The sequence below is a fragment of the Hippoglossus stenolepis genome, chromosome 9 (assembly GCF_022539355.2).
Source record: "Hippoglossus stenolepis isolate QCI-W04-F060 chromosome 9, HSTE1.2, whole genome shotgun sequence".
NCBI lineage: Eukaryota > Metazoa > Chordata > Actinopteri > Pleuronectiformes > Pleuronectidae > Hippoglossus > Hippoglossus stenolepis.
The window spans coordinates 16,725,571-16,751,309 of record NC_061491.1 but is presented as its reverse complement, the minus strand read 5'-3'; the positions used below and the strand labels follow the sequence as shown (position 1 = coordinate 16,751,309).

The 25,739-nt window shown below is 42.5% G+C and overlaps 1 protein-coding gene across 2 annotated transcripts in view; it reads right to left on the bottom strand.

Annotated features, from left to right (window-relative positions):
* Window positions 1-25,739, bottom strand: part of pcsk5b (proprotein convertase subtilisin/kexin type 5b) — a 53,317-nt gene that overhangs the window by 7,209 nt on the left and 20,369 nt on the right. For both annotated transcript variants that reach the window (XM_035165891.2, XM_035165892.2), the window contains exons 6-16: window positions 23,577-23,665; window positions 22,378-22,550; window positions 19,026-19,238; window positions 17,552-17,652; window positions 13,068-13,171; window positions 11,555-11,672; window positions 7,202-7,390; window positions 6,518-6,654; window positions 6,055-6,186; window positions 5,712-5,814; window positions 2,700-2,893 (exon numbers count right to left, since the gene is read on the bottom strand). In XM_035165891.2, the coding sequence (XP_035021782.1) occupies window positions 2,700-2,893; window positions 5,712-5,814; window positions 6,055-6,186; window positions 6,518-6,654; window positions 7,202-7,390; window positions 11,555-11,672; window positions 13,068-13,171; window positions 17,552-17,652; window positions 19,026-19,238; window positions 22,378-22,550; window positions 23,577-23,665 (1,553 nt within the window). The remainder of the gene's footprint in view (window positions 1-2,699; window positions 2,894-5,711; window positions 5,815-6,054; window positions 6,187-6,517; window positions 6,655-7,201; window positions 7,391-11,554; window positions 11,673-13,067; window positions 13,172-17,551; window positions 17,653-19,025; window positions 19,239-22,377; window positions 22,551-23,576; window positions 23,666-25,739) is intronic.

Here is a 25,739-nt window from a genome sequence, read left to right as displayed (position 1 = left end):
GAGTAAGACAATGATGAAGAGGAGGAGAAGCGATTGAGAAAGAGCAGCGAGAAAGGTGGAGGAGGAATAAAAGACGGGAATGAGTGGGAGAACGGGGCTTATGAGGAAAACAGGAGGACAAAAGGCAGGAGGTGGGGAGAGAGATGGGGGGAGAGCGGAAATGTCAAAAGGCTAGAGCTGCGGGGATGAAAAAGAAGATTGTAGTGTTGGAGAGGGAGGATGGAATGTAGATGAATATTTCAAAAGGCAATGACCAGCTTTGACACAACGCAAATGGACACGTCTGAGTTCAGCAGCAATAAGGGTGGACGAAAAGATGCGTGAACATGATTTATTACTCGTGGGAAACTGTCTAAGAGTAGACTCTGACTATTGAGCTAAACCTTCCCAAAATATTGTTAAAACAACCTTGATGGTTTTGTATAGAAAGCTTAATGATCAGAGCTGAGAGGGGAGGAGAGTAATTTGAGGGATTGAGGGTTAAATGTTCAGGAATCTGAAAATCCTTTAGGGTGGATTCAGGACAGGTCACAGACAGACCTCCCAGGCCATATTTCCTACACCAGTCAAGAACTGGAGGCCGGAATTAGGGCTGACAGGGTAAGTTACTCATATATTTGACATGTTCACCCATTTTCCAGGGAATAACTCATGGATGTTTAGGGGGCTGATATTGAAAAGTGTGTGAAACCTGGTGCAGATCCATTTCAATTTAGATCCATTCTCTCAGAAATCTGTGAAAATGTTTTGAAATGGCTTGCTATGTTAGAGAAACAAAAATCCTGGATGCGCCCCCTAATGCGAATCCAAGCCAGAATCTAATGTGTTCTTCTTTGGGTCATGCCCCATCCCTGCACAAACTTTCATGGTGGAGTAGTTTTTGTGAGACCCTGCACACTAACAAACAAACAAACACAGATGAAAACATAGCGGAGCTAATAATCAATAAGGAAACCATGACGGAATACCAAATATAATTTTTTACTTTTTGACACAAAAGTCGGATTTAACACTTAATAATGTTGATGGCAGCACATGACCTACATCCTGCAGCCAACAGGACCCAGTGTATCATCATGTTAGCTTCTCTTAAAAAAGTTTATCTGGACCAGTAACAAACGAGTCCGTGTGTTGATAGCGGCAGGAGTTCAGCGCAGACTGACAAAGACAAAATAGACTCTCGATAGCTCATTTAACGCAACACAAAGCTCAGCAGCGCCAACATTTCAAAGGAAAGAAGTATCCACTACATCTTGGCCTGCTGAAATGTTATGATTGAACTTGGATCAAATCACATCAGATCTGCTGCCAGAAACTCTCCGAGCTGCCGGGACTCACACTGTCTTGGCTGCAAACCAATATATAGACATAATTATAAGATATACATAGTTCCAGTCTCTCATTCCTGCTTCACTTTCATCCAGGCTGGATCTCCAACACAAGACATACATTTAGTCGTGTGTGTGCGTTTCCAACATTGCACTGTGCTCATTATAAACACATGACTTCCCGTAAACAGAATTCAAAAAAAGATCCTCCTATAGATCTGCTTTATTTCACGTTAATCTGGTGAAGAAAAAAAACATCTCATTACGCCGTGGCCATGGGATACGTGAGCATGCATTTTAATGAGGTCCCCCATGTTACCAGGTTAGAGCGGACACACTGCTGGCGTGCGACACACCTCTCTGCTCTTCTAGAGAGTCGGGGTCTCTACCATTTTCTCAACGTACCGCACACTGCTCACAGCAAAATAGAATCAGAATCTGGTTTTATTCCCAAGTAGGTTTACACATACAAGGGATTTGCTGTGGTGTGTTTAGTGCAAGCATAAATATAAAAATGTAAACAGTAGCAAACAATATAAAATATATTATAGACACTAGAAAAAGGATTGTGCAATGAAGTGAAGTGTGTACAGTATGACCGATACTGGCCATGGAAAATGATCTTTCACCAGTTCAATGTTCATCTGTCCAATATGTCACAAACATAAACATTTGCAACACTTCCTGTATCTGTTTCATAGTAAAAGCACTCTTGTTTTTCTGTTCACGGAATCGATTAATTTGTTTAAACAAGGTTTTTATTGTTATTGCGGCACCTGAAGATGCACGGCTTCTTACTGTAGAGTCCTGGCAGGCAGTTTACTTGTGTATATAGCTGCACTTTTATTCAAGGAAATACAGTGATTATATCAGAAATCATATCCTCAAGTAGCAGCTCCACAGCAAACACTCTAAAATCCCAGTTTGTTTGAAATGTTGACATTGTCCTATTTATAAATGACCTCCCTCAATCTGAGTAATACACTCTGTAACACCCTCATTTGAGGGAGTTCAGACCTTGACAATATAATCGATGGACAGCAGAGTGACAATGGACTCACTAGGACAAATCAGTGTCCTTGGGTACAATGGGCAATCATGAGGGAGCCTCTGTTTTGGCTGCAGGTGCCGAGATCATTAAAGTCTGGTTTGTTGTTTGTTAAATTATAAGAAAACAGGTGCAAAGGAGAAAATTGCTATTGAAGTCAGAATAAGCTAATAAAACCCCCAAAGATGGTGTCAAGGAATGAGGAAAGAAAACAAACGGAATGGAAAGTAATTCCTGACTGCATGCTGCACAATCATGTGCACTCATTTAGATAAGAGCTCGTGCATTGTATAGAGCCAGTGCAGCCGGCAGTGAAAACGTACCGTGGTCGAGGTAGAAGCCGTCACCGCAGTTGGCCACACACGCGTTGGATCCCTCGTTCAGGTGGAAGCCGCTCCTGCATGTGGTGCACTGGTCACTACGGCTCCCGACGCAGGTCTCGCACAACGAGGAGCACTTCTTGCAGCGCTTCCTATCGTCACGGAAAAAGCCGCTGGGGCACTCAGACACACACATCCTGGAGGAAAAGAGAGAAACGAGTGTCACAAATGTGAAACACAAGACAGGGAAGATTTGTACTTTTTATAGATTTGTTCAGGTGGTAGATTACTCCGACTTCAGTCTACTCCAGCCACATTATAATAAAGACTAAATCGGCCTCTTTGTTCCACAGTTAACAACCTCGATCACACAGCTTGAATGAGCTTATGTTAAGAGGCTCAAAATGTAAAACATATGCCAGAGACCAAAACACATGTCTCTTGTGTGAGAGCATTGTGAGGTGACTCCGCTGTGTGTTATTATTAACAACAGCTCAAGTAAAACTCTGTTGAATTAAAGATGATATATTTTTTATAATAAGCTATTGAAAATGTAAATGTATTTTCCCCTGTATCAATGCACATAATTGGGAAGAGCTACAGACATGTAGGGGAGAGTGTGTGTGCCTGCCTGTGTGTGTATGCGTGCTATATGGTGAACAGGTGTAACATCTGTTGGATAAATCCACAGGCCTCCGTCACCCCACGTTTCACCCTAAGGCTCCTTTTCTAAGGTGAAAGGATCTCCGAAATCCTCAAGAGCACAAAACACACACATACAGACACACTCAAACACACACACGCACCTTAAGCCGTATTCACACACTGCAGAGTTTTCTGCCAAGAAACACATATGGCGCGTTTGAAACACATAATCCACATGTGCAGTACACACTGTGTTTGTCATCCAGTTTCCACGCAGCTCTCTGCTACACTGAAATGATTGAACTATGATTATTTCAACAACACAATGTAACGCCTACACCAGGGACAACGCTACATGTGAGAAGAGAAATTCCCTGACCATGCTGTCAGGGCAAACAGATGATTGAGACCTTGAAATTGTGGTAAAAGCTATTTAAAGCTGAATTACATTTTTTTACAATGCAACTCTGCAAGCTGCGATACTCATTTGTATTTTGCGCCATAATTTCCATAAACTCTGATTACATTTCAGTCGACAAATGAATTACTTAAATCTGAGGATGTGGCGACATTTGCTTCACAAGGATTGTAAAAAGACTTATTTAGTTGGAGGTGAAAAAGTGAGTACACCCAAAATGTCAGTTACATTCCCTGCGCATAAAGCACTGATTCAAAATGCAGCTACTTTACAAATGCGTTAAATAGACTGATACACACCCTTCCACGGTTACTGCGTGCTACTCAAAGGGCTTTCACAGTTTCACAATGACTTGTCCTTGCTGCTTCTTGAAAAAATTTATCTTTTCTTTACTCTCTTTAAATTATAAACATTCTCGTAATATGACAACTTTTTTCTCTTAATATTACGACTTCATTGTCAAAATATCCGATTTTTTTTCCTTCATCATGGTCATCGTGGTTTTTAGAACCAATGTTGCTGGTTAAATTGGAACATTTTTATTCATGAAAATAAGTTCCTTAACATTCATCTCATCACCTGAGTGTTCCTAAAATTCTGGCTGCTGTCCTCACAGGCAAACACACTCACACCTTCCAGAGTCTTTCTCACCTCTTGAGTCTAGACCATCAAACACATATGTGGGGATGTAATTATCTGAACATTAAACACCCCCACTGCCCCTCCTCTTCCCCTCCACCACTCCCCACAATCCTCACTCATCAATTGCTCCCTGCGGTGGCAGAAAAGGGCAGCGCACCTCTGAAGTGGGCTAATGATAAGGCAGCACCTAAGCTTGCACATTCACATGCACCTGCACTGGTTTGCCTTTTATTAGTGCAGAGACCCGCTGACACAAAGGCAATTACAGCAGACTTTGATCCTAATGGGCTCCGACGGGCGCACACCCACAAACACGCACACACACACACACACACACACACACGTATAGACACATCATTAACAGGGGGGAAGGGACAGACTAAACATATTACAAGCCACAGGAAACAACGTCTCTGTTATCAGACTGAAAAGGTGAGATTAATCAGGCCACCGCCTGCACGGCTTCTTTTCCTTATTCACATTACAAGCTTATCAAATAACAGGAACGAGCTGCAACCTTTGACCTTACATGGTGGAAAATGTGTCGCGGTCTGCAGGAAACAGAGCGATCCTGATGAGACGGCAGTTTTACGGGGATTTAAAATGCAAGTCTGCTGAGTTGATCCATATAAGAACCTCAGTCAAACACCCTCCTTTTATTTTTCAGTGTTTCTTTCACACGGTTCAAAAGTCTTGCTGGGATCCTGATTAATAAATCCATTCATGTAAAGTGGGCGTTTGCACTAATGTTTCTTTGAAGCACAATCAAAACTTTTGCCTTCAGCTGATTAAATCCACTTCACAGGTTGAGACCAATCAGCTCGTATTGATCCCTCTCTTCGTTCTTTAAACCATCACATGTGGTTTAAAAAAAACCGACCAGATGTACCTTCTTCAATCTGTAGATTTGTATCTCAAACACAACCTTTAGATTGAGCGAAACCATATTATAAATCATATGTACTATAAGGAAAGTCAGTTTATTTTCAACCTATTTAATTTTCATTATATCTCCTAAGATCTGGTTATCCTTACACTTCAACTGCTATAAAATAAAAAGGGATTTATTCCCTCACAAAGCACGAACACCAATTACTTTATTTCTTGCTTCTTTTTTGTTACTGGTCCAGAATAAAAACACAAAGCAAAACATAGAAATAACAATATAGACGTATTTAGAAGTTAATGTTATGGCCACAACACAGGCACAATGTTGCCTTTTTCCATCTGGGATTTTGAATAAAAATATTTCCAGAACAAAGATAATGATACAAGATCAATATTGATTTGAATTGATTAAGCAGTCTGACCTGGTGTTGTTCTTGAACTTGAGGAAGTAGTGGAGGCAGTTAATGCAGTGATGGGGTCCAGGACCCTCACAGCCGTTCTCATTGCACTCAGAGTCACAGGGGCCTGAAGACACAAAAAGAATTTAAACAGCTTAAAACTGAAAACTTTACCAATTTTAAGACTGAATGGAAACAATACGTTTCCTGACAGTGCTCTTAAATAAATGTTACAGCACAATAATTAGCCATAATCACAGGGCAGTAAAAAAACATATGCTGAGAAAAGTTATGCTATTTTACGACAAAGGAGAACATGGCTGCTGCGGCGGACATGTCTGAGTATGGCTCTGTATTTATCACTTACCATTGTACTCCTCTGTGAACTCCTCATCGGTGGGCGTCAGCATGTCTGTGGAGCGAGGCTTATCGTTGCGCAGAGATGAGTATGGGTGCACAGAGGTGCCGTACAGCACCAGCGACCACTCCTTCAGCTTGCCTGAGGAGACGGAAGAAGGAAGAATTTGATTTGTACATTTGATATGTAGCGCTCCCCTTTTCATCAAGTCAGGTCTGTGTTTTCAGGAAATATCTGTAGATCACATTACATGAAAAACCCTTAGAACTAGGCACGAGTTACCTGGGATCGACCTTTTTAGAAACTGCTGCTCTCCATTAGAGACTTTATTATGTTGTTTAATTAGTGCGTCATTCTCGGCAGATAAGTTCATTGTGTGTGTGTGTATTTATATGTGTGTATTTAACATTAAATAAGGGTGTGGGTAAACTCATGATTTTTTTTCATTAAATAAATAATGATGTTGTCGTACCAGGCACTTTCTGGCTGCGGAGTTGAGAAGGGGAGTCATAGATCTCTAGGACCCAGTCGCCTGCTGCCTTCTCTCCCCAGCAGTGGGTGGTCATAAACTCCCAGTTCTTAAAACCCTCCATGGAGTGATCAAACAACCTGCATATCAGGAATACACACACACACACACACGTAAACAAACACACACACACACGTAAACACACACACAGTATTATCCCACAATGATATCAGATGAGGAAACGGCTCAAGTGTCGCAATTGCCAGAACAAACCGTTTCAACCACTCAACCAAGAAAATCACAGCCTCTAATGAGCTGGGGACAAACACTGAAGAGGACTGTGGTTTATCTGGAGTCAACCGGGCCTGTGCACATACAGTGCTTACACCGCTTTCAGTTTGCAATCCCCTGGAGGAGGATGTATTTTGAGGAGTTTTAGCAAATCAAAATTATTGTTTAGAAAGCATAGACTAGTGAATCCACATAATGATGCTTCATTTATTTAAATGTGATACAGAAAGCTTTCATTTATCTAATTATTCAACCCTTTAATTCATCACCTCTTCTTCGATGTCACTGCAGAGAAACTGAGTTCTGAGCTACTTAAACTGACAATATAAGAACAAATACAAAATCCAGACAAACACAAATCGGTTTTATTGTCTGGTGATGTGATATGACGATTACCTGTTGGCGAGCAGCTGAGACTTGGTCCCTGAGGGTGAGGTCAGGTTGATGGACAGGTCTCCACGGCGAGGGTGTGTGATTGTAATACGCACAACCACATGCTCCAGGTAGATCACGTGGTGGTTGGGGTTGTCGGTGCATCCTGTCGCCTTGTACACAGACCGAACCACGTGCTCTGGTCGGATGGTTCTGCAGGACAGGATGGAAACCAACGAAGAAGGTAGACATTAGTAGAAAATACTAGAATGCTACTAGAATCAGCGGCTGAATATTCCTTTACTGTGTTTGCCCTTTTTCGGGGCATGAGGCTGGGGGGGACTGTGGTGGTCTCACTACATCCAGACATTCTGTCCTGTCAGCTCCTGCCAAACACGCAGTTACTGAATAACATAACACTCAATAACATGTTTCACTACACCCAGGCCCCCCTCAAAGCAATCACACGCATTTCTTTTTTGATCTAACCTAATCCAAAAACAAAAGAGCACGCACAAAAGCCCATGTCAAGGTTTTTCCATTTGTTAAACCTCAACCAGTCAAAGAAACCAAGAAGCATGAGGACGATAAGAAAGACAAAGAGCATGATTTATTCAGTCTGCTATGCAGAGCTCAGCAGTAGAACGATCGCCCAACAGCCAACGCAAACATCCAACCAGCCCTTGAATAACATCTGCACTATGATCTAATATAACAATGATACAATACCCCAAAAAAAGTCTAAACGTGGACAGGTCCGGTGCAGGGGACAATGAATACCATCTTGCCAGAGTGAGGCTTTAGAGAGTCGTACGTTACTGCTGCATGGCCGCTGAGCCAACTCGACACATTATTCACTGCAGCACTGGATTACACTCAGAGGTTATTCACTGGAGACTAGAGCAGAGCTGCTGAATTATACTTGCTGGCAATATTACCCATTAATGGATCACTATTATTCATTCTATTTCTTTCTTTGGTAGAGACTTGAAAGATAATTATCACCAGTGGCTGTTTGATCCTCTATAGGAAACTGTTATTAGATTCCCCGTTGTCAGGGATACAATCAAAGTATGATGACATGTTTAGGGACTAAGTGATAAAACGCCAAGATAATTACCAACTGGTAAAGACCATTTTGTGCATCAACTTTCTTTTTCTTAGAAATTATTCCTCACACTTTGGTCAAGGATTGAGACCAAGAGTAAAGGTGAGGGGTGGACCTATGAGGACATGACCTATTAATTCCACTGTAGAGACCACATGTTTTTGTTTACACATCGACACCAGGTCAGACCTTATTACCAAACGCTTGCTTGACATCTTTTTCGTTTTTTTACAGAAGCCTGGCAGGAGAAACTCGAGAGCTTCTTACTCGGACATTTGCGTTCTCTCAAGCAGACCCCCGAAGAAGATTACCTGGAGTTCAGTACCGGTCTGAAAGCAGTTTAAGTTTAGAAAATCATAAACAGCAGCTTTAAACATAAAGCTGATTCCTTCTAGCATGAATGCATCCATCTGAAATGATGGTTAAGCGATTGCCTCGATAGTGAGATCATTCCATGAATTATTAATTCCTGCTAAAAATACATTTTGTTTGTGAAAAACCCCAAACCCAAAATTAGCCATCGAGAAAAAAGCAATTTCCATTGGGAAATGTTGATTAAATTAGCAACACTAGTGCATCAAATTCACCTGTCAATCATCAATCAGATCAGTGAGTCAGTGTGTGAGGAGAGAAAGTGATTCATTGTTGGAAGCAGTGGGTTATGAATTGTTTCTCCATAACGCCGGCAGATAAACAATCCAAGCCACTTTCTCCATTTCTGATTATTATATAATAGAAGGTCGACCAGCCAGTTCTCGAGTGAAAAAACTGTCCATATAAACAATTTACATGAAAACCATTGAAAAAGAAAAAAATACACAAGAAAATGACACGAGCTCAAGCAGACCTGATGGAATGAATAACAGATTTTTCCTGGAGGTGGTCGAGGACTGTTTGGAGAGCGGACAGCAGTGACGGCTGGGGGAGTCTGGGGCTGATATCACAGCTCTGGCTTCTCTATGACACAACACAGATAACTGCACCGTACGCATGGGACGGAGCAGCGCAGATGCACAGCTGATTACCAGCAGTCTGATTGCACACACACACACACACACACACACACACACACACACACACACACACACACACACACACACACACACACACACACACACACACACACACACACACACACACACACACACACACACACACACACACACACACTTTTTTTTTTTCCGGTGCGTGCCCCAAGTGGAGTGAGGCGAGCGATTGCAGACAGACATTACCAAACGCAGGCCGAGGGGCCAGCCAGAGGGTGTGGAAACACTGCAGCGAGGTGACGGCTGCACTCGTGTAACGGGTTACAGTGGAGGTGGACAGCACAGGGAAATCGACGCACAATGACCTGATTCCAAAACACTTTCGTACAATCTATCTTACGATCATAAGCACGATTATACATAAATTAATGCTGGACTAAGTGGTCCATTTAGGGAGAAGATTCCGCTTTCTTACAAGCAATTTTAAAAAGTGTTACACATAAAACTTTTGACTTTTTCGCTGTTGTCACAAAAATAAAACAAAACAAAAAGCCCTCGGTCTTCCCTCTCTGTAAATATTTTTCAAGCTATTCCATGGCCATTCCTTATATCACTTCCTTAGTCTAATAAACACAGTGGAGGCTGAAATGACAAGGTTGTTTTTAAAAATGTCTTTCACGCAACAACTTTGTGAATCTCTCTGTAATCCAGCACACATTACAGTTGGAGTACGGAGCCTGACTGCCTCTGATACAAGCCGGACTTTACATAAGCCTCGTGCAGGCTGACTAGAGGGTTGGAGCAGAACAGACTGAATAACGCTGATAAATGCTGCAGTCACTGGACACCGAGCCTTCGACTGAAAGCAAACCAGTTCAGGGCCCGAGTTCAACCAACCAGCCTAACACAGAACAGTGCTCCAGCTTCCAGCTGCATCCAGAATAACAAGTTGTGAAGCCCTGGCTCTCTCTCTCTCTCGCTGTGTGTGTGTGTGTGTGTGTGTGTGTGTGTGTGTGTGTGTGTGTGTGTGTGTGTGTGTGTGTGTGTGTGTGTGTGTGTGTGTGTGTGTGTGTGTGTGTGTGTATAGTAAAGGTCTTATGTGAGAACCACCCTGCCAGAACTAATGCTTGGCCCCTATCAAGGTACAGCTTGCACAACTGCATTCTCAAACACACGCCGGTGCATAAGACACCAGGGAGAGAAAAAATGAGAAAGAAAGACAGTACAACAGAGAGAGAGAGACAGACAGACAGACAGAGAGAGAAAGAGAGAGTGAGAGATAGAGGAGCAGACTGAGACAGAAAGGGGGGGGGCGGTAGTGGTTGTAAGAGAGATCTACTAAAACCAACATATTTCATCTGTTTCTTCTCTTGCATTTTACTTAACACTGTGTTGACACGAGACAGTTTCACATTCCATCGTGTTTAAGCAGAGTCTACTACACAATATGCTTGTTCAACCACAGTCCCGTTGGAGTCCCAAAGGAAATCTTCATGTCCCGGCAGAAAATTGTATTCTTGACATACAGAGTGTTTTCAAAGTGCAGAAATAGTTTGTTAAAAGGTCTTGTCCCCGTGAACAAAGTGAGGACAGTGATGAAATAGTTTGGTGTTGAAGAACTTGACCAGCCTGCACAGATGCCTGATCCCATTCCTATCAAACATCTTTAGGATGAACTGCAAGGCCGGCCCTGTGTCACATCTCATCACACACCCTCAGTGGCTGACCTCACTGGAGCACATGTTGCTCTTGATGTGGGCAAACTGCGGCAGCCTTGTTCTCAAATGTTATCAGAGTGGAGACTGGAGGCCGTTGCAGCAGAAACTAGAATGTCACTCAGTAGAGCACATACCTCCACCAAGGCCCAACTGTCCCCTAATTTAGCCACATTTAAATTCACTAGATTTACCCAATTGCATCAGCCCCCTGAACCCGCTTGATTCTTTTCATCAAGCTCCATGACTTATTCCCTTAGAATCAACAAAATAATTTGGAAAAACACACTTTCTCGCAATGTTAAAGAAAGCAACAAAATAATTCCTAGATCTGCCCCCAAATCCACATTTAATGGGTTCTTCCTTGGGTCACCCCCCACCCCTCCACAAACTTCCATGGAAATCAGTGATATTTTTTGCATATACTGCTCGATAACAATGAAACACAGATGAAAACATAACCTGGTAATTAAAGCGAGCACATATGGGAGCTGTGTCCACATACTTGGTGAATGTGAGAAATGTCACCGCGTGTGTGCACGTGCATGTGCGTGTGCGTGTGTTCTACCTGATCTGTCGGTCTGCGCTCTCCACACACACGTGCTGAGAGGGGACCTGCCTCCATCGCTCTGCCTCCTTCACCATGGCCTCAGCGTCCATCAGACCAAAGCCGTACAAATGGCTGACTGTAGGAAACAGAGTGAAGTTGCAGCTCATCACAAGAGCCCAGAAATGATTCTATAGTGTCTGTGTAACATTAAAGGCTTTATTAAAAAATTTAACCAAGATAAAATGTTAAGAAAACAGATTAAGAATCAGGTACAAGAGCTTTGAACAAGTCTGTAATGAATCTACTATCATACCGATTTTGGTTCCTTTAGGTTATTTGGAAGTCTAAATGCGTCCAGGAAATTGTGTTTTGTAAGGTAGTTGTGTAAAGATGTAAATTTAAGGTTACGGTACAGTTCATCTAATATGAATTCCTTCCATACTTCCCACAGCCCCCCCTCAGTCCTGTTTCCCTTTAGTTCCTCTTTGAAAAAACAGTCACTTGGATAATGTCCAGGCACACTGGGCCTGCAGCCTGGCTGACCCTTAGTTCTCACTCTCTCCTTCTCTGCATACGGATTTCTCTGTGACTGTTTTGTAGTTTTCATTTAAACACACTACATCCCACCATGAATAAATGCAACTGATGATGAACTGATGTGTGTTGATGCCCAGAACCCACAGCAACATCTACGAGTTGGCACCACATTCAAATTAGTAAGTTGTGAAAACACAGAGTTTCAACATCTCTTTTATTCATTGTTGTGACAGTTTGTGTTTCCTTCACCTAAAAAACACCATCAGAACAAATATATTTTGGGTGGTTTTATTATAAAGTCTTACGTTTTTACACCTTTGTTTAATGAATTGTTTTTCTAGTGGAATAAAAAGATGTGATTCACCGCTTAATATCTGTACAAGGTCTAAAGACATTGACATATCTTAAAAATGACTTGACAAATTTACATGAGGGAAATTTATTCAGATTAAGTTAAATCAAGTTGCTGGAAAATAGTGATAAAAAAACACTTTATATTGATTAGCAGTAGTCTTAACTGCAGTAAAAACAAGAAAGGATGGCAGTTAAATCTCAGCCTCTTCGTGCATTGAACTTTAAACAGATTAAAATATATTGTCATTGTGTAGATTTACTGATTAGATATTGAACAGTGGTAAAAAGCCTAAGATATGTTAAACTGGTGTCTCTTTACAATCTCAAAAATATTTCTGGTTTTACAGCCTCAACAGCATTATAGCCACAGCAACAAATACATGTTTGCATGCATGTTCCAGGCATTACTCTATTCTGTCATATTATGGGGACTGGTCTTCCTTATGAGGACAAAAATCAAGACCACGCAATAAAAATCGTTAATTTAAAGGTGAACACATGTTTGCAGTTTAAACTAAAGTAAGGTTGGGTTCAAAGTTAGGTTTGTAATAACTATTGTTTCGAGGTTAGAGTGAATTTCCAGGAAAGAAATGTAATGTAATGTCCTCAAGGAAAGACAACTGAGTGCGTGCGTGCGTACCATTGTAACCAGCGGCGTTGGTCTTCCAGTCAGGGGCGCTGAGATGTCCGGCTCTAGAGGTCTTCACGATGATGTGCTGCACATCTCTCCATGACAGAAGAGGACTAGAAGATGAAACACATGATACATGAATTGAAATATGTCATTTATTTAACATGTGCTTAAAGCAACATATGCAAAGATTTCAAATAAACATCCACTCACACAGATTCAGTCTAAAGTCTGGGATCACTTTCCCTTTCAAGTGAACAACGAGGTCGGGTAGCACGAGAATAATGAGGAGGAAAAAATGCTTTGAATGATTTATTGTGTTGTGGAAGAACACGCAGAACCGGAGGAGAACAAAGAAAATAAAAGGAGGGGAATGGACATTAAGACATGTCTTGGTTACTCGTGTAATTATTGGGTAGAGGGAGAATAGGTGGATAGATGAAAAGGTTCAGATAAAAAGGGGAAGGGGGCTAAAAACAAAGCACACGGATCAAGATGCAGGATGAAATGTAAAACAGGGTAAAGACAACACAGCGATATACAGTAGGTGGAAGATTACTGAGAGAAAATTACAGAGAGGCAGAGGTGGAGAGCGTAGATGCCCGTTCATCTGTTTGTTTCTCTGATCTCACGTGAGATCCATTACGAGATGGCAGCCATGTGTCTCCACTGCTTTGATGTCCAAACACTACATTAAAGGGGAAAAACCAGGAAGAAGTGGGTCACCAAGTTTCCTGGGATTCCCTTCCATCTCATATGTCGGCCAGATGCTCCGCTCCCTCCCCTCGTGTCCCTCCCTCGTGTCCCTCCCTCGCCATCTGAGACCTCCAGAATCTGCACCACTCCGAATCAGTTAACCTAGAACTAACATTTTAAGTTTGCAGCCCAACACTCTGATTTAAAAATTTAAGCTGATCCACAAAGATAAGGGAGAAGTCGAGCATCAAGAAACAAGATCTGATTGGAACGCTCTGCTGAGCTGCTTCTATGAGAGCAGGTTCTTTCACAGCGTCCTCTTAAAACCAAAACACGCACGAGAGGACGTTTAAAATCCACAACATCTGGGAGAAATCTCAGAATCACACATTTATCCACTGACTTTTACAGATGACAGTTAAAAGCTCAAACATGCACTTTATTCTGTGAAGCCGTTTTCAGGCGTGAACTTGAAACCAGAGTTCGCATTTCACGTATAAAGAACAGAGCAGGAGATTGTCCGGGTCAGACATGCTCACAGCAAGTGGAAGATATCCGGAACATTTAGGCGAGAGGTGATGATTCCACAGCAGAATGCTCTGTGTTTTTGTTTGTAGCACATTAACACCGGCTCCAACTCTTATCGGCAAAAGCTCTTGAATCTCTCTGTCTTTTCAAGTTCACATCTTCGTCATGCGTCTTCTACATATTTGTATTATTATAGCTTTGTGTTTGTTGAGTGTTAGAAACTTCCTCAGCAAGGCCACTCACTTGCTGTGAATTTGCTAGAAATGTTCCTGCTGTTCTCACACGAGTGGACATTCGAGGACATTTACATTCTCACATACAGCCCCTCCGGAAAATGTCAATACTCTAGTGCGCGTCTGAAAGCAGCTTTAATGTTCTGACAACTTAATATGTACTGTGGAGTAGTACACTTACATGTGTGATATGAGTGTTAAGGGCAGGAGTTTGTCTTTTCTCCTATTTTTATCTTGTCCGTTGTACATTTTTCTGTCAAATATGTGTTTTACTTGTACGTAAGAAAAAAACATTTATTCAATACAAACTGTGATTTGACATAAAAAAAAACCTCCACTCATTAAATCCAATTGAAGAAAATACCCTGAAAATAAAGTAAAAAGCCATTTAAAGGATGGTAGCAGAGATAAGAGCTATGAAAAGTCCGAATAAATAATGTTTAGATCAATATTAATGGGCTTAGCTGTCACTGTGTAATTATGGTCCCATAAATGTTTTATGGTCATTAATTAAAAGTGGCTTTGGCATCACTATCTAGGCCATGACAGCCTACCCATAAACAAGCCAATACTAATTAATGGAGTAGCTAACATACCGAGGAAAACCAGCAGCAGATCAGGATGTCTAATGTTGGCTTTTCACTGCTCCTCTTCAGTGTAATTATGGATGAAAACACACAAAGATAAACCTCAAGGGGAGAAAGCAAATATCGCCTCAGCCTCACCTTGGTTCGAGACTTTAATCTGCATTTTCCGTTCTACAATCTGCCACCTAGGCATGAATTTTAACTCAGATGAATGGAGGAGAAGAAAAAAAAAAAATCTCCTCTCCCATCTGTCCCCGCTTTGATCGCTTAAAACCTCCCAGTAGATGAGGTTCGTATGGTGGGTTATCCTCGCTCATCTCGAGCTTATCCCTCCAAATTTCCTCACTGATGCCTCCCGTCTCCGTGTTCCCTCGCTTATTTATTTCTTTGCCTCCAAGGACACAAGCAAAAGGGGAAAGAAATAAAAGTTTGCGAAGCCCTTACTATGCTGCTCCTTGCCGTGTTAGGACTCTAGCCCATGAAGAGATAAATCACATGCTCACTTGAACATCTTAAAGTTGGCAAAATCAACAGAGAACAGAGCGCGGGGCCGTTTTCTGGCACCAAAAAAAATGACCTTACAACAGAGAGTTCTGTGAAGTCTGGCGTAATGGCTTCTTGACATGTTTATCACAGAAAGTTTGCTCGCTTTCATTCACCAGATAAGAGCAGATATGATCGGCGCTGCAGTTTGTCTAAACTGCTCCCCTCTCCCTCTTTGATGCTGTCCTCTCTTCATCTGCGTGTGCATGCATGCTTGCACGCTGATCCATGTGAGAAACTGAATGAATGGATAGAAAGAAACTGAGCATTTTTCTGGGAGAAGGGAGGAAAAGACCATTGTGACAGTGGTGGAGGCACAGCATGCAGGACAGTGAGTGAGAGGAGAGCGGGCAGGCGAGGGGCGGTGTGTGATAATCTTGTTGAGGAAACAGGCTTATTTGCCCGGCACAGCCTGGAAACCGAGAATATTTTCTACTTCGAGGATTTGAATTGGATTATCCAGGTTAAATGAAGTGACCTGGTCTAACTGAGCTGCTCGACATGTGATGATGGGGTAAAGCCCAGTTCTCTGCACCAGCACGGCACCGAGTCCAATTCATGAATTTATCACAAATTAATCACCTCAACAGGTTTCAAAGAGGAGTGGGGAGTCATCTGCTGAGCCGGACACAAAAACAGCAGAAGGGCCAGAAATGTTAGAAACCAACTGAAAAAAAATTCTCTGTCTATCTTTTCTCTTCCTACTTTCTGTCTCCTCTAGGAGAAATATTTGGCATGAAAACACCTGGCCCAGAAAAGTCTGTGCTTGTTGTAGACATTAGCTTTAAATCAAACACATCCATAGACCTGAACTTATTCTTCAGAAGATATTGTGAAACTGAGATCTAAATATTTTATTCTTGTTGCTTTAAAGCAACAAAGAATATATCATATCCCAGCGCATTGGCCACGATGGCAAATAAAAAACGGATTTTTCACAGTTTCTGAAGAGACATATGCTCTGAAACACAGTTATTATTAATATTATTAACTATGAAGAGTAAACAGGATCTTGTCTCTTGACATGATTGTGTCATTTGTGCCAAAGTAATCATGATCACTGCAGCTACATGTGGTGCGTTTTCTCTTCTCAATGGAGAGTTTAATCCTGTTTAGGTTCAAGCACAGTTCACCACTGAAGGAGGCTGATGACAATCCATCGTATCTGAAAATCTCAGGTGGAAAACACTTATTGTTTAGCAAAAGAAGGACTCAGTCTAGTGATTATCTTATTTCAAATCCACTGAAAACCCCTCTCAGACAGGTCTTGGTGCTGGAAGTCAAAACAGTCCACTGTTGATATCGTACTGGTGTGAAGAGATATAGATTTGAATAAGCTTTCTAACTTCAGCACCCGAGTGCAGATTTTGCTTTTAAAGAAACATTTGTGAGACCCACACCTGCTTTGGAAGAACCAGCAGGAGTCCTGCTTTAATGCTGACCTTTAACACTTGTTCTGAGCTGCAGATGTAAAAGCAGTAAATGACCACATCACTACACAGCTGTCCTCACTACATCACTACACAGAGTCAGAACTGACTGGAAACAGGTGTATAATGGATTATATTTAGATGCTGTGCTTTACAGACCCACAATCAAGAAGTGCATTTAAGATATGAATGTAAAAACAAGAAGTTGATCTATGAGCATGTACATGCATGTGTCCATGTACAGCACAGTCTGTAGCTCCTCTGTACATTTTCAGTGCATCCCTGCACACACGACTGAAACTAGAATTAAATGCCTCCCCACCGCAAACCTGACCATGATGTATTTTGGTAAGAAATGCTTGTCATGCTCCACTCATAGAGCAACGAGTCCAAAAGGGCAACAGGGCAAGAGGGCATTAGAAGGTAAGCGAGGGGCGAAGGGATGAAGAGAAGGGATGAGGTTAAAAGGATCTTACTTTGCCTCCAGGGCCAGAGCAATAATGGCAGCAGCCATGGGAGCCGAGGCCGATGTCCCTGTGTGGCTGTCTGTGCACCGGTGTCTCAGGTCTGTTGTGATCTGTGGATAGAGGAGAAGGGGAGAGAGTCAGAAGGGATGAAGGAGAGATGGAGATAAAAAAGGGCAGAGAAGAAACAGGAGAGGAAGGAGGAGGAGTTGGTGTCCACGATGAAAGAGGGGGAAATATTCATAAAGGCCTAAATAGATGAAAGGAGAAACGTTAAAGAGGAGAAGAGAAACAGCGACAATGACGGCAGGAGGAGAAAGAGAAATCGACTGTCAAAGGGAGACTGAAATCATGAGGATCAGGAGGATTTAGACGCAACTAACTCACATTCCAGCTTTGACACACTGCCTCACGAGCGATAACACACACACACACAAACAAACAAACACACACACGCGCACAAATCATCAGTTTACCGCAAAAATAAATGCCCCAAGGAGAGAGAAAGGACGAAGAGAAAGAAGCAAAAAGACGTAGTAAAACGTGTTGTTAGAGAGCTGTGTGTTCACTGTGTTCACTTTGACTCTGCAGACTTTAGTCGGCCAACTAGTCAAACAGCTTAACAGTCAGTCAGCCAAGAAAAGCTTAGCTAAGTTCCAGTCTGAGCCCTCATCAAAGAACCTTTCCTGGACCGAAAAGTTTGAGGGATTATCCAAAGACACACACACACAGTTTAGTAAGTGAAAGTGGTCCAATAGCATAAGAGTAGACAGGCCAGTTTGGTTTGTGCTGAAGTAGATTACACTTTATTGTTGTACTGTGTACAGAATCAGAGGGAAAGTGTGTGTGTGTGTGTGTGTGTGTGTGTGTGTGTGTGTGTGTGTGTGTGTGTGTGTGTGTGTGTGTGTGTGTGTGTGTGTGTGTGTGGTTTATTTTTTACGCCGCACTACAGTGCCTGTAATCGGGGGAAAACATCAACCTCGACTGTAGGTTCGGACATAAAGAAACAGATGCCTGTCAGGTTCAGACTGGGCTCGGTTAAATCCAGACAGAAAAATGCACCCCAGGACGCACTAACACACAAAAGACCCAGTTAATGCCACGGTGTAGGATGCTGTGCTCTTATTTGAAATTATATATCAAATATGCAACGTTTAAAAATTTTCCAGGCTCCAAATCAAAACATGGACTGTATTCAGTGTAAATGAATGGTTACCGAGGACATGGAGACGCAGAGTGGTGTCCAGGGGACCTCAGCTGAAAGTCTCTTTGTCACATATTTAAAGCTGAAAACAGGAATTTTACCAATCTGATTTCAATTAAGCACAAAATATTACAGATACGACTTGTCATGTTTAAGTGTTCTGGTTTGCGGTAAAATAATGCCACTGGTACTTTCAAGAATTCATGTGTTTAGCAGGGATCCTGGAAATCTACAACAGACGCACATAGACACACACACACACACACACACAACAATCCTCACAATCTTTCGGTCGTAGTTCTCCCCGCTGCTGTAGGTGGTGGTCAGCGTGGACGAGCACTCCTCCAGATACCAGGGCTTCCGTCCACTCTCGGCCGTGCTGGAGATGGAGATGGTGTAGATGGAGTTGGTGTAGCCGTCACAGGAGCAGTGGTCTCTGCTGCGCCCGCCGTTGCCTGAAGCCCAAACAAAGATGGAGCCACGGCCTTTCCTCCCCTGATCAGAGAAGATGCAGAGAGGACTGATGAGTAAATACGTCAGCTGCAAGACAAACATGACATCATGCACACGCAGACTGCCCAAAATAAGCTCATCTGGAAATGTGACGCATTTTCTAAATCTCAATTTTCTTTCAGTGAGAGGAGAAATTATTAAATTTCATTTCCATTAGCTTTCAGATGAAACAGGTTGAAAGGGTTCAAATAATCTCAGTGGCTTTATATGCTTGAAATGAGTCAATAAGAAAAATAGCGACTGTGTGAACTCAGGTTTTTAGAGAGGTTCGGGTTCAGATTGATGAAGCTGCATCATATTTTTAAAAACTCTATTTGAACTTTCTTTTACTGTAAGGCCATTTTCAGATCTTCGACTCCTATTTGTTTATCTTTTGTCATCTTCCTGCCTTTCTGTCTTTCTTCCAAAATTCTCAATTACTTACATCCTTGTGGTTATTGTCCTTATGCTGTATTTTATGTAACAGCTTTATACAGATAGTTCAGTCTTTCAGACTTTATTTTAAATATCATGCCCGTATCTGCCTTTGACGACTGAAAGTAAAGAGCAGCATTAGAGTCGACTTGATTGTGCACATCCATGAAAGGAAGCAAAGCATTAAAACCACAAAGGTGACATGACACAACTTACAGTGTGCATACAAACAAATAAAGTTTGTGCATTTTAACACTAGATAAGAATATGAGAATTTTTATGTACATGATTTTTACAAAGTTTTGGCTAAATCCTGCAGACGTGGACATTGTTTTAACTGAGACCAATGACACGTGCAGCCGGGCAGCTGTTTAATATTCAAATATTCCATAGACATACAGACTAATTCCAGATGTATTTTGAGGATCTTGCTAATTGGAAGGCCAGAGCCAACCCAGAGCTCTGCATCGATTTAAAGTGTGATTAAAGACACCAGTTAATTTACTAATAGAGAGTTTTAGTTTTCTTTTCCACTGGAAACCTCTCAGTCAAAATCCTATTAACTTTTTTTTTGACTTTGTACTTCAGGAATTGGCTGAGCTGAAAATGATCTACACCCTGCTCCTGGTGGAGACACACTGAGGGAATCACTGTGCTGCTGATGACCAGCTGAGTTATGAAGGCAAAGTTCAGCCAGAAGTCAGCAGAAAAGATATCTGACGATGGACTGACACTGCGAGTGACACACACACGCACACGCGCGCGCACACGCACACACGCGTAAAAGATAGAATGTAGTTCTTCAAAAGGGGCTTCTGTCAGGCAGCGATAAGTAAGTGGAGCCCCTCTGACTGAGAGGGGGATCAGACAAGAGCAAACGCTGACAGATGAGAGAAATGGAGAGCGTTTTGAAGGGCAGTTCCAGAGAAAGGACGGGACAAAGACAGAGGAAGAGGGAACTGTGAAGGACAGATGAAACACAATGTGAAACTGATTGACAGCAGTCATCAGCAAGAGATCGAGAAGAGCAAAAGGAAATGTAGAGACATGATTTATTACTCCAACAAACTGCCTATTAATACCTTTATCAATTGTCAGAAAAGTACAATGTCCATGACTGGTTAACTATTTAGGTCATTTATCAAAAGAAATGCAGATTTTCTATCCCCTCAAATGTGAGCTGCTTTTCACTAATATTATATTGTATGAATACATTTTAATTAACATTTTTCTATAAGACAGAAAGCCTAAAGAAATGTGGTGATGGAAATCACTCTTATAGTTGAGCTGCTTTCAGACATGCACTGAACTCCACATATTTAGCTGCCATTCCTCTACAAAATTGTGGGGAGAATATTTGAGTGAGCCCGTGTGAGGATACAGAAACTAAATTCACAGCGAGTGAGTGGGCGTGTTGATGACGTTTCTAACACGTGATGGATGAAAACTGGAAGAATGCCAATATCTCCATGCATGTAGAAGACACAGAGGGAGATGTCAACATGGAAAAACAACAGGATTTGAGAGCTTTTAGCGATGATGGTTGATGTGCTGTAAACAGCTAAATAATGTCATACTCTAACCATACTCCCCCCCCCTCGCTGGAATGTTCTGGTAATTTTGCTGTAGTTATGAAAACGTCTGACACGGACAATCTCCTGCTGTGTTTTTCATATATGAAAGACAAACTTAGGTCCAATTTCCAGACATACTCTGGAGTTTATGTCTGAAAAGCTATCGTTAACCTAACTCAAAAATATTCTGAATAAGGAACATAAAGATGAATAATTTCTTCTTTCCTATACAGCAGATATAGCCAGGAATCACAAAACACACCCACGAGAAAATGTTTGACAATTTCCCTGGTAAAGAAACACGAGCCCGAGTGCAGCCCTCTCCACAGCTGTCAGCGGTATCTAACACCTCTGCTGTTTGTGTCTCTGACACCGCGTGTCACATAGGTACATGTTACCCTCACATACAAACCACTCAGCTTCACAAACACACACTCACTAAACACAGGAGGACGTGCCAGCGCACACACATGCCTCACTCGCAGCCGTTGGACAGATATCTCCCTCGCCTCTGTCATCTTAAAAGGTCCGGCCTGTCAGGAGCGCTGGGGACTCTCTTCGACTCACACTACCGACCTGTCAGTCCCCTTTTCTCTTCGCTCTCTTTTTCGTCACATGCCACAGGCTCTCAGCCTCCCAGTCAAAGTGTTCAGTCTGAAAACTCAAGAGATCCATATATCGCCCACCACCTCCTCCTCCTCTTCCTCCTCCTCCAAGGTCTACATCTGCTTAATCGATCGGTAGAAAGCCAGTCGCAGCGAACTTTGCGAATGTGTAGATGTAAGCATGTGTGTGCGCATGACTTGTGACCAATAAATGACTTCACCCCTGTTAACCTCCATTATAGCTTTTCCATTCTGCCCTGCCAACAACACAGCGCCAGCTTGTCGTTATGCAAAATGAGCTATGAATATGCAAATGGGAATATCCAATATAGATTGGAGGTGCTCTCCAATGTCCAGAGGAGCTTCACGGGTAGAGATAGCCACAGAGGAGTTTGTTAGTATATAAGGGTGAAACACAGACGTCTGCTTTGAGTGTGTGTTAGCGTTTGAGCATGTGAATACTAATGTTTATTTCTATACGTGTCTGTATGTAAATGTGTGTGTATTAGTGTGTTTGTGTGCGCCCACCATGCGGATGCCATTCTCGAAGGCCTGCCTGGCCAGAGACGCTGGCCCATCCACAGTCTTTCCGTCGTCATCGGGTCCCCAGCTGGCACTGTAGATGTCGATGTGCTGCGGCTGGAGGCTCAGAGACTTGGCCTCCACCATGTCTGTTACATCTCCATCCAGCATTCGCACACCTGGTACACAAACACAGACATAATTCATGATCCAAAGTTGAATGTGTCTTCTACATGTTTCCGCAGGACTCGCTGAAAAGGTTTGACAAGTAGCCACTGGAGCTGCCTAATGCCTTGTCATAATTACTATAATAAATTCTAAACAAGCAGATTAAGTCGATAATTAGGCTAATTAATAGTTTAAGTACAAGTGTCCCACACATCTATCCATTGGATTCCAGAAATGTCTGTCTGTCAGCGAAACGCATATCTCAAGAACTGTTCATCTTATCAGCTTCACACTTGTATTGATAAGGGCCCAAGGAACCAGAGCTCTGTGGCAGCCGCGGCTAGGACTCATCAACATTAGTAATGTTGTCGATGACAATAACAGCGAGTTCATGACAACAGCAACGACAAGTGACTCTCCACTTTGGGGTTCTCCGAACTTTGAATAAACAGGTGCACAGCTGTTTGTGCAGCAGCACTGGTGCAGCTTCAGGGTTCTGTGGTCCAGCAGTCCGTCTCTAGTTGCCGCAGCTCAATTACTGCAGGTCACTTTTATACTTTCAGAAAGAAATCTGCAACCAGCATCACCAAGAAAACAGCCCATTCCAAAGGCCTGTTTGCTGCACTAGTAACACTAATATCAATACAGGTATTCAAGCATTCAGACTTAAACTTAAAATATGTCATTCCTCTTTAATGAGTACATTTGTGTAACAATGTCCTTTGAAATCTAAGCAAATTAATTTCTCTAACATGAGGTTCTTTCAATAAAGCTTCTATCACACTCAATACAAGCAGGTGGAGGCAGTCAGACATCACCATGACAACATGTCATCACAGCCTGACGGTGTGTGGGACACGATCGAATGATAGTTCTACACAGGCCGAAGAAGATCGAAGTTTTACGAACGCCAGGAAATCCAATGTTCAACAATGACAGTTCAGCGGATAATGTCAGTGTCATTTCAGATGTCATGTGATTATCATGGTTATTGAGCCGACACATATACTGTTGTGTTTACATCCTCAATCACTTACCCCCTATTCTGGCATTGTAGGCAATTCCCACAATGCAGTGGGAGTTGTTTGCAGCTGCAGCAACTTCGCCCGCACACCGTGTCCCGTGTCTGAGGAAAGAGTGAGAATGAACAGTTTACTACACATATCTGAACACACACGTTTATACTTCTATCTTAGTGAGGACACTCATTGACATAATACGCTCCCTAGCCCCTTACCGTAACCATCCAAACTGTATGCCTAACCCTAACCCTAAAACCAAGCCGTAACCCTTAAACAGTCTATTGAAAAAGTGAGGACCAGTCAAAATGTCCTCACTTTCCCAAAATGTCCCAATGCTTAAAATGGTCCTCACAAAGAAATAAGCACACACACGACAGACAACATGTGCTCGGGTGAGACGATGTCATGGACAAGGTCAACACAGGCAAATGTATACACAAGCAGTAGAGCACACACAAACCACCAGATAAAGATGCACCTTTTGAAGTGGAAAGCAAGGACACGTAAACACATCTCCACAGATAAACGTGTGCATTCCTGCTCCCAAACTAAACAGGTTAAGTGTTACAAATGTTGCAAACACTGTAAATATTCCAGCTTTTTCCTCACGGACCTGACAGAGAACGGAGGAAGAGGTAGTTCAACATTTGTGTCAGGACAAATATGTTTGGAGTTCATTAATGCCAACTGGTCCCCACATGTACAAACACACACACAAGCAGCAGCGCAGTTTGGACCTCGTTTGTAATGCGAGTGTAGCATGCAAGCAGTGTGCCCCCCCCAAGAGGACACAGACATAAACACAGAAAAACAAAGACAGAGGGGACGTCGAACATCAGTGACGAGTTAGAGTACTCACACTACTTTAACAACTAAATCTCTCTCACACACACACACACACACACACACACACACACACACACACACACACACACACACACACACACACACACACACACACACACACACACACACACACACACACACACACACACACACACACACACACACCAGGGTAACATTCCAGCAGTGGTGACAATCGGCCCGGGTCAGTGACCAGCGTAAACAAACACGAGTATGTTTGCGTCCTCCGCCTCCTCAAAAACACCACTTTCTGGATCGGAACAAACACACTCACACATGCACGCACCTCCTGCAGAGAACATCTGCATCACAACACCCCCTGGAAACAGCTCTGACCGCTGCCATGGAAACCCAGCATCTAGCTAGCGAAACCCCCCCAGGGAACACAACCACACACACAGGGAAGTTTTTGAGTCCAGGGAAGCGCTCAGACAGAGGAGAATCCATTTCAAAGTAACCTGATGGGTTCGGGTCAACATCGACTGAACAACATGATAAAAAGGTTTAAAAAGAAAATCCATCTATCAAAAAAAATTGAAGAAGTATAAGTTTCACTTGAGTAGTTCTTGCGTGATCCTTCTAACAAATTGGCAAATGCTGATGAAAACATAAGCTCATTGGCAGAGGTAAATATTCAAATTAGATTTGACATAACCCAAAGATCACAGGCATGTGGTCCCCCCCCCACCCACTTGATCCAATCAAGCACCAACCATGAAGTTTTATACCAAATCAGAGTTAATCCAGCCCGGACTGTCTGCTAGTACACGTGGGTGCTTGGGCCCCGGGGCAGCCACTGAGTGAGCGCCTACATTTGTACAGATGTGTCAACCTTCCGTTTATCCTCCGTCGGATTGGAACGACAGAAAAGCTAACACAAATCTAACTGTCTTTCAGTGTAACATATGAAATGGTTGCAAATATGTGATGGGCCCCTTCATCACGGTTAATGAGCCAAACTGCTGACTCTCTCTTTTGAAATGCTTCAGCGGTCTTCGTTCAGTTCACTTCACTCCACTAATCCATAAAATCGTCAGTCTGGCCGTCTTTTCCCTCTGTTCGTCTGTATTTTCCATTTTCTACACATCTGTGTCACAGTCACCCGGGGATCTCTGTGTTTCAGCCAGAAACCATTTAATGTTTGTGCAACACACAATAGTCAGTGGGAACAATATACACTCACACAATCTTTCAAACCCTTTGTGGTCCACATTTGTTTTTTTATAACCCAACTTATTTTGACCCAGCTTCAGCAAAGTCAAGTCTATTTTTTGAGTGCGCCTGGTATTTCTTCTTTATCTGTATTTTTACCCT